This window comes from Aquarana catesbeiana, linkage group LG12, assembly GCF_042186555.1.
Source record: "Aquarana catesbeiana isolate 2022-GZ linkage group LG12, ASM4218655v1, whole genome shotgun sequence".
Taxonomy (NCBI): Eukaryota; Metazoa; Chordata; class Amphibia; order Anura; family Ranidae; genus Aquarana; species Aquarana catesbeiana.
This window is the reverse complement of record NC_133335.1, coordinates 101,415,246-101,436,644: the sequence shown is the minus strand read 5'-3', so window position 1 is coordinate 101,436,644 and position 21,399 is coordinate 101,415,246. Positions and strand designations below refer to the sequence as shown.

General features: G+C 43.4%; 1 protein-coding gene across 1 annotated transcript in view; it reads left to right on the top strand.

The window, feature by feature from the left end:
* UQCC1 (ubiquinol-cytochrome c reductase complex assembly factor 1) overlaps window positions 1-21,399 on the top strand; it is a 373,374-nt gene that overhangs the window by 32,103 nt on the left and 319,872 nt on the right. Inside the window, exon 2 of the mRNA XM_073608229.1 lies at window positions 6,649-6,750. Within this exon, the coding sequence (XP_073464330.1) occupies window positions 6,649-6,750 (102 nt within the window). The remainder of the gene's footprint in view (window positions 1-6,648; window positions 6,751-21,399) is intronic.

Here is a 21,399-nt window from a genome sequence, read left to right as displayed (position 1 = left end):
ATGACGGGAAGTATGGGCCTTACCCCAACCCCAATATCAGAAAGGCCAAGATCATGGTGAAAGTGGTCAGGAGTCTGCACCGGAATTTCGGGGTACGACGATCAAAAGATCAGCTCAGGAACCGGTGGTTGGACCTCAAATTACGAGAACATGAGCAGTACAGAAAGATCCAGAGAGTGCTGCAAAAAAGTAAGTAGTTGTGCTGTGTTCCTATTCTTTATGTTTATTACGTTCGTGCTGCTCCATGTGCTTTTAGGAACTGTTGTACAGTTTAAAATGGCAACTTTCATGTTCATGGGCACATTATTCGTTTGTATCAAACATTTTTCTTTCGGACTCAAAAATACCATTGTTTAGGCCATATGCATTTGGCCACCATTTTTACGCCCTATACTTGTCTTAAAAAAATTGGGTTGTGTAGATGGCTTTGTTACTAGAATGAAATGCAAACTTGATTCAGTGTAAGGAGAGGACACTCAGCAGCTGTTTTCACATCTGGATGCTAGAGCACTAGTGTGGGACCCCAGAACACCATTTTTATTAGGGGACCCACACAGGTGCTCCAGTGTATACTATGGGGGGGGGGGGCTACATCTGTGAAGCTTGTACCAAACAGGTAAAGTATTGAAGCTTGACAAAGGACACTGAAAATGCTACATTTTGGAACTCTGCTAAAATTGACAATTGTACCTCACTTCCAAGCAATGTTTCCTATTTCTAGTTCTGCCATCAAATATCTGTGTGCTAATTATACCATTTTTGTTTGACATAGGGGATAAAAGACTCGGAGGACACCCTTCATCCGAGGAGACCAGAGCCCCCCCCTCTGGAAGAAGGGGAAATCCCCCCAACCCAAGAAGAGCAGGAGGAAGACGTGGTGGAACTAGTCACCACAACAGGTGAGTGTCTGCGACCACAGGCTCAGGTAAGAGATGGATGCCGGCATATTTTTGATACCTGTTTTTGTTTGGTTTCTCTCTTTTTAGGTGATCGTGATGTTGTGGATCCAGATCCTTTCACATCCGAAAGTGCCCAGATCCTGATCGGGGAGATCATGGGGTGTAATTTACAATTGGAAAACATCAAGAAAAACATCAATGATGTTATTCCAAAAAATAAAAACATCATTGATGTTTTGGGGTGAGTTTAAAGACCCTCCAAATCACTTTCTTCTTTTGTGTGCTACAATGTGCAAAATGTTTTTGTGATTTTTCACAAAGCCAAATTTGGAGGATGCACACAATGTGTCAACATGTGCTATCTGCCATCACGGGAGATCAATGGACGCGTTTTGGGGGTGCGACCCCTTCCTCAATAATAAAGTAGCGGTGAGGAAGGGCTTGCTCCCCCAAAACACGTCCCTTGATCCCCCGTGATGGCAGGTCGCACATGTTGACATTGGTAAATTGCTGTGCATCTTCCAAATTTGGCTTTTCCTGGGGTGACTTCACCCCATCTGAACGCAATATCAAACACAGTTCCTAAATACTCATGTCTGATATTGCCTTCAAGTTCTACAAAATGTGACGTTTGTAAGTTCAAGATTTGTGTCTTTCTTGTTGGTTTTACACATACCTGTTTTATCTAAAATGGACATTTCTATTTTTGATAATGCTACCCGAAAAATTGTTATACAACAAACATGTTGGTTTGTTTGAAAAACCTTTGGTAAATGCACATGTGATTGTGCAGGTATAAAAAAGTTGGTTAATCAAGAATGTGTGGATTATTGTCTCAACGCTACATCACTTTTGGGGTGATGTAATTGCTGTTTTCAGCGAAAATGGGGGTTATTTCCTAAGGGCAAATCCACTTTGCACTACAAGTGCAGGTTCAGTGCAGTTGCAAGTGCACTTGTAGTGAAATGTGTTTTTGCATTTAGTAAATAACAGCCAACAGTGCTTTGTATAAGATTACAAAATCACGCCATTTTCTGCACTCAAAACATTTCTGTCAGGGTCAGCTAAAACAAACACAAGTAGTAAATGTCCACAAAGAATTTCTTTTTGTTTTTTATTATAAAAAGGCTTCACGTATTTGCTGGCATATTGATGGCCCTCCTACCCGCAAAGAACTCCAGGTAGCGTAACCGGACATCACGGGCACTCTGGGAGGGCAAGCCAGGACGTCCGCTTTCAAGCGCCGTCAGTGTGGTTTGATGTATCATTCCGGCCTCAGGCCCAACTGAGCCAGCATAGTTGGCCGAATGTTTCCTTAAAAAGTTATGGAGAACACAGCACGCAAGTATAATATGGTTCAGTTTATACTCCGCCATATGGATGGGTGCCAGAAATAGGCGGAACCGGCTGGCCAGGATTCCAAATGTGTTCTCCACCACTCTTCAGGCTCTGGCCAGCCGGTAATTAAAAACCCTCTGTTCCGGGGTGAGGGTCCTCATTGGGAATGGCCGCATCAGGTGGTCCCCCAGCGCAAACGCTTCATCAACAACGAACACGAATGGGAGTCCTTCCACATTGTCCTCTGGAGCTGGCAAGTCCAAGCTGCCATTCTGGAGACGCCTGTAAAACTCCGTCTGGGCGATGACTCCACCATCGGACATCCGGCCATTCTTCCCCACGTCCACATACAGGAAGTCATAATTAGCCGACACCACCGCCAACATCACTATACTATTGAACCCCTTATAGTTGAAATAGTATGACCCCAAGTTGGGTGGTGGGATGATGTGGACGTGTTTCCCATTAATTACCCCTCCGCAGTTAGGAAAGTCCCACCACTGGGCAAAGTGGGAGGCCACAGTCTGCCATTCCTGTGGCGTGGAAGGAAACTGTTGAGGAAAAAACAATAAACATTACTATTTTTGATCAGAAACATGGCAAGCAGATTAGACACAAACATTATGGGTCAACCTCCAGATAGCATTTATTAAGGGGAATTTAACAACGCCAAAGTATAAGGTACACCTATCATATTCCCCCCCCCCCCCTCTCATGGGCCATTTCTAACATTATGGGGTGTGTGGAAATCTTGGACAGGTAACCCTCTTCACTTCACTGAGAGATGAATGCCTAAATACAGGGTATTACTTGGAACAGCCCCTCCTTAGTTACACTATTGGCAGCCCACTGGACAGGTAAGAAGTGTCATAATACAAAGATATAAATACACTGTACACATTTGAGGACATTTGGACATTCTGCTATTACCTATGAAGATAATAATAGGATCCAAAAACTTTAAACAGTACCATTTGAAAGTATACAGGCAGGCCCTTGCACTACATGCTTTGGGAATTCATCCATAAATCAGAGCACAAAAGAGATGGGTATAGTGTGTATGGGTTTGGCAAAGTCAGCAGATAGATGATTGAGGATAGAGAATTGGGATCAGCTGACTTAGCAGTTGGGGGAGGGAGAGTTACTAAAAATTATTTGGGGACACCACCAAAAAAAAGCCTCTGGCACTCTGCCTGAATTTAAACCAAAAATAACATTTCCAAACATTTTAGGGGGTGTTTGGGGTAAAGCACTACTATGGAGCAGAAAAAATACATTAAGTGACTACATGAGGTGAATATAGGGCCAGGAGACACCATGCTGGGGAGGTTATTGAAGGGCAAATATGTATGAAGGACCTAAAATAATACATAAAAATCCAGCATGCATGAGAACAAAGGGGACATTCACAGCATATTACAGTCATGGTAATTAGGGAATGAGGAAAGAAATACAATATATTAGCAAACATTCAATACAATAAAATGTGACATTAAAGGATAAAAATCTTACCTTCATATACTCCTTCTGCAGGACCTGTATGATGGCAGAACAGGTCTCTGGGATAATGATCCCCAGAGCCTGGGGGGAGATGCCTGTTGAACTTCAAGTCCTGCAGACTTCTCCCTGTCGCCAAATACTGCAGGGTAGCGACGAGCCTCTGCTCCGGAGTGATGGCTTGCCTCATGCAGGTATCCTGCCTGCTAATATAAGGGGTCAGCGAAGCCAACAGACGGTGAAACACGGGGTCCGTCATCCTGAGAAAGTTCCTGAAATCATCAGGATTATTCTCACGGATCTCACGGAGCAAAGGCATATAAGAGAACTGGTCACGCTGAAGCAACCAATTCTTGGTCCATGAACTCCTCCCCACCCTGTTCATGGACTGGACTTGTGTCAAGGTCAGGACCCCAACACCAAGCCCCCGCACAGCACGAACTCTACAAGGAGTACGTATACTCAACATGGCTAGAAAACGGTCGGCTGCTCAGAACGAAGTAACAGAACGCACTGAAGAACAGCAAGGCCTGTGAAGAGCGACCTGAAAAACAGTAACGAACGAACAAGAATACAATGACTAATTAAAGTCACGCGAAACTTGCTGCACGCACTGAAGAGCAGATACAAACCCACAAGCACAAACTGAACGGCAGAAAACGATCTGAAAGCCACGAGTCTGAAAAAGCGCAAATCGTCTCTCACCAAACTTTTACTAACACGAGATTAGCAAAAGGAGCCCAAAGGGTGCCGCGCTTGGTTCTGAACTGGCCTTTTCTAGTCTCGTCGTACGTGGTGTACGTGACCGCGTGGTTGGCGATGGGAAATTCCGACAACTTTGTGCGACCGTGTGTACGCAAAACAAGTTTGAGCCAACATCCGTCGGAAAAAATCCTAGGATTTTGTTGTCGGAATGTCCGAACAAAGTCCGACCGTGTGTACGGGGCATAAGAGCTGTGAAAATGTGGAATAGACTCCCTCCAGAGGTGATTCTGGCCAGCTCTGTATATTGCTTTAGGAAAGGCCTGGATACTTTCCTAAATGTACATAATATAACTGGGTACTAACATTTTTAGGTAAAGTTGATCCAGGGAAAATCCTCTTGGGGGATCAGGAAGAATTTTTTTCCCCTGCTGTAGCAAATTGGAGCATGCTCTGCTGGGTTTTTTTTCCTTCCTCTGGATCAACTGTGGGTATAGAATTGGGTATATTATTTATTTTTATGGTTGAACTGGATGGACTTGTGTCTTTGTTTCAACCTGACTAACTATGTAACTATGTAACAAATGAGCTATACAACGTGTACAGTACACTGGTGGGAGCTGCCGCCTCCTTTTATTTTTAATTAGTGCCCAATCCTCCTGTAGGCAGTTATATACTCACGTGTGTATTAACCACTAGCTGCCTGCCCACTGTCATATGACGGTGGGACGAGGCAGCTCTCGTTCTGGGCGGACGTCATATGACGCGACCGCCTTCCCGAGCCACTAGGGGGCGCGCGCCACGTCACTGGGGTCCCGATGCGCATGCCCGGTTGCTTCAATGTCCGCCGGGCACCCACGATTGCCCAGCAACCAAGCAGGACCGTGGATCTGTGTATGTAAACACACAGATCCACGTCCTGTCAGAGAGGAGAGGAGACTGATGTGTGTCCCTTGTACATAGGGACACCAATTGGTCACCTCCCCCAGTCAGTCCCCTCCCCCCACAGTTATAATCACCTCCCTAGGACACACATTAACCCCTCGATCACCCCCTAGTGTTAACCCCTTCTCTGCCAGTCACATTTACACAATAATCAATGCATTTTATAGCACTGATCGCTGTATAAATGTGAATGGTCCCAAAAATGTGTCAAAAGTGTCCCAATATGTCTGCCTCAATATCGCAGTCGCAATAAAAATCGCAGATCGCCACCATGACTAGTAAAAATAAATAAATAAAAATGCTATAAATCTATCCCCTATTTTGTAGATGCTATAACTTTTGCGCAAACCAATGAATATACGCTTATTGCGATATTTTTTTTTTACCAAAAATATGTAGAAGAATATATATCGGCCTAAACTGAGGAAAAAATTTGTTTAAAAAAAAAAAAAAAATTGGATATTTATTATAGCAAAAAGTAAAAAATATTGTGTTTTTTCAAACTTGTCCCTCCTCTTTTGTTTATAGCGCAATAAATAAAAACCGCAGAAGTGATCAAATACCACCAAAAGAAAGCTCTATTTGTGGGGAAAAAATTATAAAAGGGTGCAGTGTAACATGATTGCGCAATTGTCATTCAAATTGCGATAGCGCTGAAAGCTGAAAAATGGCTTGGACAGGAAGGGGGTGAAAGTGCCTTGTATTGAGGTGGTTAATCTATGGTGTCCTGTAATGAACATTGGAGAAAAGGATTTTATGGTGAGTGGAAAAAAAATCTATTTTTTTTTCACTTTGGGGGAATGTTTGGGTGAAATAACATTTATATGCTTAGTCTGAATTCTCAATAGGTAAAAACATACACTTTTAATGTGTGTTGTCATAGCACTTCAAAACATTCATATCATGTGTTTTTATGTGCAGCTAAGTCCCCTACTTGTGGTAGTACCTTTAAAAAATCTGTAGTGCAGTCTTATGTAATTTAATGTATGTATTATAGCCCACAGGTCAGGTCTGTATTCTTTGGGGCATCTGAGGCATCTCGGTTCATTTTGTGGTGAATTAGCATGCAGAGTGAAGTCTCTCCAACATTCAGCAGTTTCATGGGATCAAGAAATAACATTTACATTTGTCACTGATTTAACTGTTTGGAATTAATTTTTTTGTAGATATTGACCTAATATAATAAATTCTGCCTGTGATTTAAGTGGGCTGTTTTGGCTGCTATTGTATGACGAGTTGGATAACCTCATGAATTGTTATTTTTCAGACTCTTCCATTACGTATAAGTTCCCAGATTGGTGTCGGCAAAGCAATCTATCCCAGTACAGCACAGATTTTGTGGCACAGGACATGTAACAACAGACATCAGGTAAGTGTAATAGTGAATTCTGAGATTTGCGCAACCTAACCACTTCCTTACCGCACTATAGCCGAAAGACGTTGTTCCCGGGAGGGCATCTATGAATGTCCCCCCCGGAACTACGCTCCCTGGGGTGCGCATCCAGCATGCTCTGTGATCGATGTGTCCAATCACAGTTGATCGCAATGTAAACAGACTTTCCTGTCACAGCGTGAAGAAAGCCAGGCCGGTAACTGGCCAGTGTCACAGGGGACATGTACAAAGTGTGACAATGCTGAAACCTGAAAATTGGCCTGGGCAGGAAGGGGGTGAAAGTACCGAGTAGGCAAGTGCATTAGGCCCCTTTTACACTTATACGACTTGTCCCACGATTTTGTACTGCAAAATCGTATGACAAGTCATTCTCCATGATTTTCAATGGCTACCCTTCATATTGGCACGACTTTAAGTCGTGCCGACTTCAAAGTAGTCCTTGCACTACTTTGGTCCAACTTCCATGTGAGTTGTACTTCATAGACCTCAATGTTAAACCCTCAAGTAGCATGCAAATCGTACCTGAATAATATAGACACGATTTCAGTACGATTTTGTAAGCACAAGCTGTAAGCACAAGCCTCACGCCTTGTATGTTTTCATTTGTTAATGCCAAAGTTGTGGCAAAGTCGTACAAAGTAGTACTGCTCCCAAATCGCGGCAAAATAGCGGCCGCGAAATTGCGCGACTTTTAAGTCGTATAAGTGTGAAAGGAAATCTATTTTTGATTCCTGTGTATCGTTGCCTACCATGCACTTTACTTTCCTTCTTTTCCCCTTTGTGATGGCTGCTTTCCCAAATTTGATTAATGATTTATGTGTCCCAGGTCCTTTCTCCGGGTGATGACAGCCCCTTAACAAGATTGCAGTTGACAGCCAGGGTTGCTATTCTATGGGGCAAACTGCAATTCAGCATGCTGATGCACATATGAATGACATCAGTCTATAATTTGTATTGAGCATGTGGGACAATTTAATATTTAATTTAACAATTTAATAACATAGAAAGCAGTGGGGAAAGAAGCTTGTTCTTGTAATAAGTAACTTCCCAAGATCAGTCATGTGAAAAAACAGAACACAAAAGAGAACACTGGGAAATGTAGTTTTGTGAATGTGCAGGTGTGGCTCTAGCGTGGGTGCAAGGAACTTGAATCAGCAGCAATAGCATACAGCAATAACAGCGAGGTAAGATTTTGAATGATTATTATTATTATTATTATACACTATTAATATAGCGCCAACAGTTTACGTAGCGCTTTAATTATATTTAATATATTAAAAGACATATAGCATACAATGTTTTACACGCTTCAGCTATGGGGCAATAGGAAGGTATAATACAGTTCTTATTGACATCCTTTGGTTCTACTTTAAGCTCTGCACATATGTTACAATTTGACCATGCAATCTCCTTTTTTTTTTTTTTTTTTTTTTTAAAGTTATTTTTATTGTAATTTCTAGGTAAATATAACAACAAAACAGAGCCTATTGGGCATACCCAGGCTCGGTCATAAGAACTACACACTAATACAAAAACAACAAAAAAAAGAAAACACATATACATATATAGAAATATATATATTCTAACTAAACTACTGTACGCTCAACCACCTGCACAGAATATTCGAAGTAGTCCTCTAATTTCATGTATATCCTGTAATGCCCACTTTAGTCATTCATGAAATGAGATGTACATTACAGTAAACATATTCCTATTCCCCCCCTCCCCATAAACTATCGATTGAGCAGCCTAGTGACGTTCATGAGGTCAGGGATGTCACTTGTGCCATTCCCGGTGCTAATAGAGTGAACTAGTCATCAATTGAATCTGCATTAGTGGACAGGGATTCCGTCCAAATATCCCATATTTTGTGGAATTTTTTGCCACAGCCACGTGACAGGTAAGTAGCTTTGTACAAGGGTAGAGCCGCATTCACTAACTTCTTCCAGAAATTTAATGAAGGTGCAGATGAGGCCTTCCATCTGAGTACTATAGATTTACGGGCGTAGTAAAGTAATAATCCTAGCAGGGTTCTGAGTGCCCTGCGTGGGGCCAGTGGTTCAACCAGTCCCAGCAGACATACCTCTATAGACAATGGCACGGGGACGGTGGTGACAGTCAAAATAAATTTGGTTACCTCAACCCAAAAAAATTCAATATGAGGACAGTTCCAAAAAATATGAGTGAAATCCGCTGATGCTGAGTTGCATCTCCAGTAGGGTTGTCCCGATACCACTTTTTTAGGACCGAGTACAAGTACCGATACTTTTTTTCAAGTACTCGCCGATACCGATTACCGATACTTTTTTTTTTAATGTCACGTGACAGTGTTTTTTTTTTCATTTTTTTTTTTTTTTTTTAACAGTGCTTGCTTTTTTTGGGGGGGGGAGGGGGTGAACGTTGTATGTGTGTGTTATTTTTTTTTTTTTTACAATTTTTATTTTTTACAATAATATTTCTTTTATTCTTTATTGTTTTTTTTTTTTTTTTTTAATCAGCCCTTTTGGGGGGCTTTGGTGAGATATCAGGGGTCTTAACAGACCTCTGATATCTCCCCCTTGAGACAGAGAAAGAGACAGAGGATAGAGAATCCCCAGTCCCTTTCTCTGCAGCGTCAGCTGCACTGACAATGAATGGAGAGAAGACCGCAGCTTCTCTCCATTCATAAACTGACACATCGTAATCACAGAAGATTACAATGTTTCAGTTATGTGAATGGACAGAGTCAGCTGACTCTATCCATACACAAAGGAAGGAGGGGGAGGACGGAGGAACTGAAGGGGAGAACGGAGGGGACAGATAAGAGCAGAACGAGGGGACAGCGGAGAGGGACAGATAAGGACAGATAAGAGCAGAACGGAGGGGACAGCTGAGAAGGACAGAGGAAAGGAGGGGGCACGGAGGAGGATGCAGTGACAGTCAGCTGTGAGCGATCACCGCTGTCTGTCACTAAAGCTGGTGAAAGCCGCTGGGGGAGAATCTTGTAACTCCCCCACACGCCGATCACAGCTGACAGTCAAGGTATCGGGGGAGGCATCGGGAGCATTTGCCCGAGTACAAGTACTTGGGCAAATGCTCGGTATCGGTGCCGATACCGATACTAGTATCGGTATCGGGACAACCCTAATCTCCAGCAAGAGGCAGAGATAGATGGATAGATTCTATGTAAGAGCACAGGTGTGTAATATACCTTATGTACTATTTTAAATTGCACTAGTTTATCTCTAGCTGATACTAGTTGTGAAAAGGGGTATTCCCATATTTCTTCCCAATCTTCTGTGTCTAGTGTAGGGAAATCTACCTCCCACTGTGCCCTAAGGTTTTCTAGCCCCGCGTGGACGTTGGGGAGTAGTGCTTTATATATGGTAGATAAGGGCTTAGAGCTTCATCTCTGAGCAGAGTCTCCAGATTTGAGGTGTAAAAGGCCACCTGGGCGTTTTCAAACTGGGTGTTGAAGGCATGCCTAAGCTGCAGGAATCTAAACAGGTGTGAGTTACGTAAATTATACTGTTGCTTCAACCTGTCAAAAGTTTGTATTCTGCCCTCAAGACAAATTTGATTTATATATTTGATGCCCTTGCATGGCCATACCCCAGGGTCGGGAATGGACCCGAACTCTGGCAATTTCGGGTTAAACCAAAGAGGGCTATAGGGGGAAATGTGCCCGGAGGGTATAGGGCGTAGTGAATTTGCCACTGACCATGCCCGTATGACCGCCCTCATTGCCACTGTAAGAGGAAAGGGAGCTCTAGGGCCCCAGTAAAGTAGGTTCTGTAGCGCCTCATAAGACCCCAAATGTGCTGCTTCCAGGACCACCGCTGCGTTGGACTCATCAGAGACCAGCCAGTTGTGGGCATGGGATAACATAGCCGCCACGAAGTAGGAGTGAAGGTCAGGGCAAGCCAAGCCTCCCTCTCCCCACGGTCTCTGCAGCACTGTCAGCTTAAATCTCGGCTGACCGGATCCCCAGAGAAAAGATATTAAAATGGTGTTTATTAGGCGAAAAACCTTTTTTGGGATCCAGACAGGTGCATGTCTGAGAGCATAGAGAAAGGCAGGCAGAAGCTTCATCTTAAATAAATTGATCCTCCCGATTAAAGAGAGGGGGAGATGTGCCCACGCCTTCAGTCTTATTCTCATCCTTTGTATCAGGGGTTCCAAGTTAAGGGTATGATAGTCAGAGGTAGATGTAGAGATGTGGATACCTAGATATTTAATTTTGTCTGTCCATAGTAAGGGTAAGTTGGGATCTGCTACCTCCTTTGCGGTCTTATCTATGGGCAAAATTTGGGATTTATCCCAATTGACTTGAGTCTAACAAATTTTGCATTGGACATAGTGAGCGTTAATAGAACACCTGAAATATAAGCATCAGTCAGTGGCTATAGAGCGTACAAAAAAGAAAAAAAAAAAAAAAAAAAACATAACCTGTGAACTCCCTACTGACCATGAAGTACCCCTAAAAGAAAAAATAGAACAAAAAGAACAATAACTATGGTCAGTTTGATACCCAAAACCGGAACACAAACGTTTAGATCTTCAGACTTCTGAAAAAAAAAAAAAAAGTTCCAAAGTACGGCAACTCAGTGTCGCCAACGCCTCTTCAATTGGCGGGGAGTATATATAACTGGGGGTTTGATACTTCTGTGAGTTACTTTTTTTCAAGGTAGCTCTGGGGTAGAAGAATGTATAAGAAAAGTACATCTAGTTTAGGACTAGAAGAATCTTCAGTGATCAATGGGTCTGGGAAAATAAGAAAAAATAACAATCGCAGTCAGTGGGAAGTCAAACACACCAGCTTCCGGGGATAGGATGTTCTCCCACCCAAGATAACATTTTAAATTCTGCATGAGGGGCAAAGGAGTCATCTAGCAACAACATCTGATGATGATGTCCAAGTAGCTATACACCAGAAACCGACGGCTGGATAAAACAACCCCCCCGAGCATGGATCCGGAAGGGAGATGAAAACTGTGTGCTAACTTTCAGATAACGACTTGTAGTGAGGAATAACATCATGCGTTTACCGTAGGTTGTTCAGCCAGTCGTCAGCATCAGCCGGAGAGTCGAAGAATCTGACCGAGCCATTATGAGGAACCCGGAGACGGCTGGGATACAGCATGCTGTATTTTATGTCCTTTTCCCGTAGACGCTTACGGACATCATTAAAGGACTTCCTCTTGCGCTGCAGGGCAGCCGAGAAATCCGGAAACAGCAGGATTGAGGAGTTACCGTATGGAAGCGAGGATTGTTTGCGGGCTGCGGAAAGGATTCTGTCACGGTCCCTGAAGTTGAGGAAGCGGACCAAGAAGGGTCGGGGATTTGCACCAGGAATACTGTGTCCCGTGGGTACACGGTGGGCACGCTCGACAACATAAGTTAGGGAGGTATCCGCGTGACCCAACAGTGTTTTGAAGAATTCTTCCGCGAACTCCGCCGGTCAGTCACCCTCCTCCCCCTCCGGGAGACCCAAGACTCGGACATTGTTGCGTCTCGCTCTGTTTTCTGCGTCATCGGATTTAGCGACTAGCTGTTGTACTGTGCGTTGTAATTCCGCTATGGTGTTGTTGTGGGTAGCTGTAAGATCTTCAGTAGCAGAGATTCTAGATTCTGATTCAGTCAGTCTACCCCTGATCTTATCCAGGTCATTTCTGATGAGATTGCATTCTTCTGCGAGGCAGTCTATTCTCACCAGCATGGAGGTTTTACTTTGTTCAATGGCGGCCAGGATCACTGCAGTGCTGTCCTGGGATGGTGGGGCAGAGAGAGACGCACTCGGAGAAGCTGGAGGCTCCATGGCTAATTCTGTCAGCAGGGTCTGTATTCTCCCTATAAGGGAAGGATCTGATTGTGTAGCCGGTGCAGGGGCCAGGCGGCCTGGCGTGGACGAGTTCTTGGGCCGACCCTTAGGGCCCATGAAGGAAAGGTGGACAATAAACGTCAGCAATCTTCCGCTGACCTGCAGGCAGTAGCTGTCTAGCGAGGGGGGCCAGCCAGGGGGACCATGCAGGAGAGACCCAGGGAGCTGGATGGGTATAGGAGGGTGAGGAGGATGCTGGACCCTAGGGCTCCTCAGCCTGCTCTCACAGTTCGTTCACCCTGGCTGACTCACTGTAGCTGTGTGGAGCAGTAAGGTGCAGGGCTGACAGGACGGCCGTGAGCATCAGCGTCCGCACTCCCGAGCTGAGGCTAGGCCGGCCAGCGGCGTAGGAAAGTGCGGTCGGCGGCAGGCTGCACTAGGCTGCACTAGGCCGGATTAGGCCGCGACCACGCCGGGCGATATCAGCGGCCCCACGGACAACCGGACCCCACCAGGCACACAGTAGGGCAAGCTGAGGGGTCAAAGGGGCCCCCTACCTTGCCAATCAGTCCAGGGATGGCTTTTTTCAGCAGATCAGAGGCCCGGGAAGATGGCGGCAGCCGCGGGTGTGGAGGATTTGCTGTGTCCTGGCTGATCACGGGCCAGATCTCTGCAATATCCTCACCGACTGCAGCAGGCAGAGTATAGATGTCCTCAGGCAGGTATTTGGGCTTTTTTATCATATATAGAGTGAGGATGACTCAGGATTAGGTCACGGATGTTCGGAGCTCCTCTCTAACACAGCTGCCTGCGTTCACATCTGGACACGCCCCCCCATGCAATCTCCTTTAGATCCAACAAAAACTATAGTGCAAAGCGGATAGTTTAGTTAGTTACTCGTAGACATAGTTTTAGTAAATCCATAGGTGATTTTTACAATCAAATTGTAACTTGCATGGTGAGCTTTAAAAGTGTGGTATTTAAAGCCTAAACTTTAAAGTTTTGGATAGAGTAAGGAAATATTAAAACCTGTGCCTCTTCCTCTCTTTTTTTTTTTTTGTGTTCATGCCCAGTGCTGAGATTTCCCTTCAATTACAATTCCAAAGGCAAAACAAGAGTAAGAGGTAAGCTCTACAAGTTGTCAGTGGCACAAGTGTCCCCATTGGAAATTTCTTTGTGTTGCTGTTTTAGTGACAACTGTGAAATTCTGGATATCCCATCACCTTTTGTCCCATGACATTGGTCACCAGGACAAATAAAGAAGATGATTCTCTCCAGTCCTGGTGAACAAAAAGCCTTCCTAACTCTATCCCCCCAAAAAAGTTTTGGTTTAATATCCACATTAAGCTACTTTGTTGGGTGGGGAAAATGTGAAAATTTCCTAGAGCAGGGTTTCTGCAGTGTTGAGGACTGGCTTGTACAGGGGTACAGCAAGCTTTTCCCTGTGTTGACTTTTCTTGTAGCATTTTTCTGTCCATGCATGCATAGAGGCCACATAGCTTTTCTCTGCAGTGGACTGAAGACCATGGTGCTCAGAACCAGGCAATACGCTAATCTGCATTTTTCCAATCTTCGACTTGGGGTCAGTCAGAAAATAAAGAATTGTCAGTCATGTGGATTTAGCTGGTGGTGTAGATAGCTGTACAGTGCCACGATTGATGTTGGAGCTCTTAGCAATAGCTCTGTTCTTTGGGTCTGAATACGAAATTACTCTTGTATACTGAAAAACTACAATGAAATGATATAAATTAGGCAATCACAGCTTAGATTTATGCTTAAACCATAATGTAGAGAATGATCCCCATAGAGAACTTGACTGTGAAACTGCCACAAGCTAGATCAAAGAGTTTGTTTGATTCTAGTGCGCTGGTATCGGAGTACAATCTATAAAAGCTTTAAACTCCATTGGAACTGATCTGCCACCCCCAGCAGTACCGGATCAACTCTACATTCAAAACCAATGCTTTCCAACAGTGCTCCCAAGAAGTCCATAAAGTTTACTCCAAAATGTAAATCAATGTCGTCTCTTATGTCCCAATAAAATGCACAAATGCAAGTTTACAAACGTCTCTTCTTAAATTTCTTTATATCTCACATGATGGAACCAGTTTTACATGAAGATCTTGCCTTTTTTCTTGGTGACAATCTCCCAAAAAACTGAAAACTATATAGTATGCTTTCTCACAAATCTACCATTTAAAATAATACTGTATGTGCTCACATTATAATTGGGTGTCAAAAACCTTTCTATATAATCCACTTGTGTGGTCTCTTCCATCATACTCTTACCCTCCATCATTATAAGAAAGACTTCAGTGTAACCATCCTGTTTTTTCTTCTTAGTGTGTTCTCTCAATTGTGTATCCTCCTGGGAATGTTTCTCCTCTTCCACTCTAGAGTGAGCGTGAAAAATTTCTACTCACATTCAGGTATAGAATAAAGTGCGTTACCCATATACCAAATGAAAATTTCCACCGCCTGTGAATATGCACCCCGCTCTCACTATGCATTTTACCACAATTTACAATTCCTTGAGCTATATGAATTAGCAATTCCTGGGCATTGCTCCTTCAAATAAGTTCCATTGGATAGGTTGAAACTAAAAAAAAAATAGTTAAAGCGGTGCTACATTATATTATTCAGTCCCTCCAAGTGACATATACAAGCACATTAGAAACAATGCCAAACTGTGCATATCCCTTAAACCTTATAACGTAAACACCAAATTCTCATATCCAACCAAGAATCACTCCATGCACCTTACCAAACACATATGTATATCAGCACTTTGATCTCCGCTTTTCCCAAGACCACAAGTTCAATCCTTCCACTTATACATAAATGCAGACTCCCCCATGTAAAAGATAATTAAACCAGCTCCATAGTGTTTTAGTGTCCATAAAAAAACAATATTTATTCTATTAAAATGCACTCACAAACAAACTGTATTGAAAAGCATGTAAACCTCACTTAAGATGGCCACAGTACTTCGGTGATGTCGCTTCCAATCTGACGTCACTTCCTGGCATGTTTTGTCTAATAGACTTCTTCAAAAGATCCTTCCACTAAAGCAAAACTACATAACACTAACCCCTGTATTATTCTTCATACCATTTTGGATGTTTTGTAGTCTGGGAAAAATGTAATAGAGCACAGGAAGTTGTCAGCTCACAAGATCTCTGGCAGGATCAATAGTTATTGTTTTCACTCATTAAACAGATATAACAAAATGCTTTTAATTATAATTTTAACAAACTAATAGGGAGCAAGTAAGAGAAGTTTGTTTTTGGGGTTCACACATACTTTAAGTCTAAGATCCCTGATGCCCAAACTGCAGTCCCTTGGGATTTAGTGTGTGGGCCTTGGGGCCCCAGCAGACATGCACTATGTTGCCAAAAGTATTGGGACGCCTGCCTTTACACGCACATGAATTTTAATGGCATCCCAGTCTTAGTCCGTAGGGTTCAGTATTGAGTTGGCCCGCTTTTTGCAGCTATAATAGCTTCAACTCTTCTGGGATGGCTGTCCACAAGGTTTAGGAGTGTGTTTGTGGGAATGTTTGACCGTTCTTCCAGAAGCGCATTTGTGTGGTCAGGTACTAATGTTGGACGAGAAGCCCTGGCTCGCAGTCTCCACTCTAATCTAATTACTAATTCATCCCAAAGGTGTTCTATTGGGTTGAGGTCAGGACTCTGTGCAGGCCAGTCAAGTTCCTCCACCCCAAACTCGCTCATCCATGTCTTTATGAACCTTGCTTTGTGCACTGGTGCGCAGTCATGTTGGAACAGGACTGGACCATCCCAAAACTGTTTACACAAAGTTAGGAGCATGAAATTGTCCAAAATGTCTTGGTATGCTGATGCCTTAAAGCGGAGTTCCGACTACATATATCAATTTTTTTTTTTTTTCATCAATCTGTTACAATCATAGTATGCTAATGTTGTATGTACGTTAGCATGTATGCTAAAGGTGCTAAAGTAACCTTATATTCATCCTGCTTGGGCATTTCCATCTTGCTTGTGGGCAGGCGAAGTCCACAAGGATAAACTTCCGGGATTCGGCGCTGCTGTATAACCAGCGCAGGAAACTTTCAGGTGGCCATCACAACGGGCTTCCAAAAAATGCGATGAGAGCCTGCGGCGCTGCCCACTGACACCTGGGAAATAATGACACACATCTCCCAGGAGCACTAACGAGCACGGGTGCTGAGGGAAATGACGTCAATTGCCACGGAGAGGAAGTGGCAGACTACACGGGACCCCATAGCAACAGTACAGAAGGGGTGAGTAATAAAATAAATTTTCAAATGTTGTTGCTTTAGGATTATGCTGTTTATTTCTGTAAAGTAAATTTTATGGGTGGAACTACACTTTAAGAGTTCCCTTCACTGGAACTTAGGGGCCAAGCCCAATCCCTGAAAAACAACCCCACACCATAATCCCCCCTCCACCAAGTGATTTGGACAAGTGCACAAAGCAAGGTCCATAAAGACATGGATGAGTGTGTTTGGGTGGAGGAACTTGACTGGCCTGCAAGGGACAAGGGACAAAGTGACAAAGTCCCTTGCTCTATTTCATCCCAAAAACCTTTGGGATGAAATAGAGCGGAGACTGCGAGCCAGGGTTTGACGTCCAACATCCGTGCCTGACCTCAAAAATGTACTCCTGGAAGAATGGTCAAACATTCCCATAGACACACTCCTAAACCTTGTGGACAGCCTTCCAAGAAGTGTTGAAGCTGTTATAGCTGCAAAGAGTGGGACAACATCATCAACATTGAGTTGATTGAACCCTACCGACTAAAGCTGGCCATACAATTTTCTTATTCAATTTCCTTTAGATTTACCTTCAACTGTGTAGTACAAGGACCTGCCTGTTTGCATACTAATTGAAAAAGTTTAGATTTGACCTCCATATTATATGTTTTTGATAAATCTAAAGGATATCTATAGAAGAAAATTATATAATGTATTGCCAGCCTAAGACTGGGATGCTGTTAAAGTTTGTGTGTGTGTGTGTGTGTAAACGCATGGGTACCCAATACTTTTGGCAATATAGCGTAGTCTGTATTTTCCCTACCTAGATGCTGACTCAGGCCAGTGAAGGAAAAATATTCTTTAGACAGGCTTCCAGTTGGTGAATGATTTGGTTTGGTTTATTGCTTTCACGTTCTTCCTTTTTTTTTTTTTTTGAGCTGTCCATCCGTTTTCTATTTTTTTTTCTCTAAAATTTTATTATGGGTCTTGCTGAGAGAAATATCAAATGGCGGGTACAAGTAGTTTTCATGTGGCCTGTATGAAGCACAATTTTAAAAATATTGATTTGAAAAAGGGCTGTAATAGCACTGATCTCTCATGTCTCATGTAATATGTCTTTGGCTCATGACTGTCCCCAGTCTCCAATGACTATCATGTCTGCAGTCTCTGACCATGTCTTTTAGCATGCTTATAGTCTCTGGCCATCTCATGTGGCATGCATGCAGTGTCTGGTAGCTTCATGTGGCTTTGGATGGACTTTATATTATTTGTTTCACTTTGGTGAGGTCAGGGGCCTCCCTTGAGAAAGTTGACCACACTGGTGTACAGAGTCCTGTCAGTTACAGGTTATGGTGGTGGAAGCCACTGACTTGAGCCGCCTCTCAACCAGCAACTGACTTTCAGAAAATCTCTGTGTAATAAATATATATATATATATATATATATATATATATATATATATATATATATATATATATATATATATATATAATTTATACGCACTGTATTTATTGGCGTATAACACACACCTTTTCACCCTGAAAATCAGGTGCAAATAGTGTCTGCGTGTTATACGTCAATACTGGAATTTGGGCTGCCTAGGAGGGGGCGTCAGATTACATACAGCGAGAATCTACTGTTTACTCAGCGACCTCTGTAATAGGAAGTCCCGTCTCCTGGGCCGGTATTGGACCAGTGTTCTGTCTATCATAGAACTTTGTATTAAAGAGGCTGCTGAGTAAACAGGAGATTCTCCCTGTATGTAATCTGACGGCGCTTGTCCCGCCGCCCTCCCTGTCCCCTCTGAGGCTGCAGTAATCTGAGGTGAGGCTGCAGATGGGCATTGATCAAGCTGCATTGATGGGCACTGACCCTTATTTTGCTTCAAAGTTCTTTATTTAAAATTTAAGTTTTTTTTCCAGAAACTTCCCTCCTAAAATTAAGGTGCATGTTATACGCGGATAAATACGGGATATATATATATATATATATATATATATATATATATATATATATATATATATATTTATTTTTTTTTTTTTTTTCTCAATCTGTGTGACACATTGGACATCGTAAAAGAAACCGTTCAGATAATTACTTATAATGGTGCATTGAAGCTGTGATATCACATGTGCTGCAGGTGCTCTCAGTTTTGTGTTGACCATGGATTTTGTTTAGGCTACCTCTTCCCCATTCCTTATATGCATCTAGACATGGACATTTCCAGTGTGTAGACTACAATCATCCATTTCAATTTTACCTGAGATTACCACTGTCTGATTAATGAACGCTCCGCACCAGACCCTTACAAACCTGTCACCTGGGCGTTCCCTTCCATTTTTTTCCTCTCTTCTTCACAATCCAAGTTGCCAGAGCTTTTATTTAACTACGCTCTGGTACAAGACAAAGTATACAAAATGGCAGCAGATTCACAGCTGTGTTTATTATACAACACTAACTGAGATCCTGGTGGAAGTCTGGTTGTGGCATAATACCTCAATGATCCCCAGATGTTTTTCAAATGACACTTAATCAGCACAAGGTACATAAATAAAGAGAAAAATGTTTCATAAATCACTATAGAAGTCAGCTGCAAAGCTTCAGTATTGAAGTTCTTGTAGAGGAAATTCCAGTCCCAGTTGTTTATAAAATTATCGTTATGTTAGTAATGTAAATTATCTCTAAAAGTGCAGGAGTGTAATGCAAGAGAGCCATTGAAGCGTGAAAATTCCCAGAGTGCACAATACGCACAGGATGGCGCAGTCAGTGCTTGCCAATATCATGGCACTAGCAGGCCGTGCAGACAAGCACATAGCAGGCCATGACCTATATATCATGAGCTGCTGTGTTGAGAGCTCACCGGGTACCCACAAGGAGTGTTTTTATAGGGAAAGACTTGTTGGCAGCTGGCAGGGCACGGCACGCAAATGCGGAACAGTCTACCATTGTGGCAGCTATTCGTTTTCATGGACGTTCTTCCATATTTAAACCACAGACCATAAAGAGACCTGGCAGAGGGGATACTAGCTAGATTGTGGAATTAAACTACACAATGCATTTATTTCAGAGGAAAGATAAAGATTTTCTGGTTTGTATTTTATTTCGTACCTTGTGCATACCTACAGATTAATCAAAGCGATAATCAAATCAGGTATCTTATTTGCAAATTTATAATAGTACATGTGTTACAGAAGCCTCCAATATGTTCAATATTTGTAGAGGTGATAATCTGTTAAACCTGAAGTGGTTATAAACTGTTCCATATACCCAGTGACGTGACTGGTTTCAGGAGATGCACAGAGATTTTAAAAAATCTTCTTACACAAGTTGTACCTGTCAATCTGCAGTCTTCTTTTCTACATCCATGCAAAGTCCAGAATTTATACAACTTCTCTGAACTGTGAGAAAAAAGGGGGTGGAGAGCTGAACTTACACCCTGTAAAGCTCAGTGAGGAGAGCTCTGAGAACTGATTGGAGGGAAGAGACCCACCCCCCTTTACACATCACACAGTGTAAGCTGTCAATCAGCTGGAGCTCCCTCCCATCACCATTTTTCTCTTGGTGTCAGGAAAAAATTGTCAGAAGTGACTCATGCTGATAGCAGAGGAATAAAGCAGCAGACAGAAATAACACTTAGTGCTCTTAATTGAGACAATTACACACTATAGAGCAGGGATGCCCAACCTTTTGAAGAGCGAGGGCCACTTTAGCGACTTGGTAACCGGTCGCGGGCCACAATGAGCGCAGCGGGCAGATGACAGGTCCACTGCATGTGTACAGCAGACACGGACACAGCCCGCTCTACTTTATGAGCCCTCCAATCTGATCCGCCTAGACAGAAGGGAACAGATTCCCTTCTGTTTTTTTTAAGCAGATCGGATTGGAGAAAGGCGGGTGTAAACAGACACAAGTCTGTTTACATCTGCAGCTTTATAGAGGTGAATAGAGAGTCTGTTTGAGTCCGCATGAAAAACGGGCAGGCGGACCCGATCGTGTGAAAGGGTACTTTCACACTGATGCACTGGGATTTACTTTCACCTTAACTGACCTCAATCTTCACTTTTTCCTCAGGATTCCTGCAGGTATCGCTGGTTGCTGCTGTTCCCCAGGCGGGTATGGCTGGTGGCTGCTGCTGACTGTCCTCCAGGGCGGTTACTGCTGGCTGGTACTTCCAGTGGATACTACTGGGGGTATCCCAGGTGGCTGCTGTCCCAGATCATGGGTCCCGACCCGCCATCCCTGATCATCAGTGTGGCAGGAGTATGCGGCTGCAGTATAGATCAGAGCCAATGCTTCATGTATCACTCCTGTGACAGACGAAGTACATTTGGTATTACTCCGCCTGTGACAGGAGACGGCGCCATACGGGAAGCATTTGCTCTGCTTCCTCTAGTGCCAGCTGCATTCTTCACACTGATGCTCGGGGATGGTGGGTCGGGAACCCGCGATCTGGGCTTGCCGACAAGCCATCCATGAGCAGAAGGTGGCGGGCCACATCAGAGGGCACTGCGGGCCAGCGGTTTGACACCCCAGCTATAGAGCATGGGTGCTCAGCCTGTAGCCCTCCAGC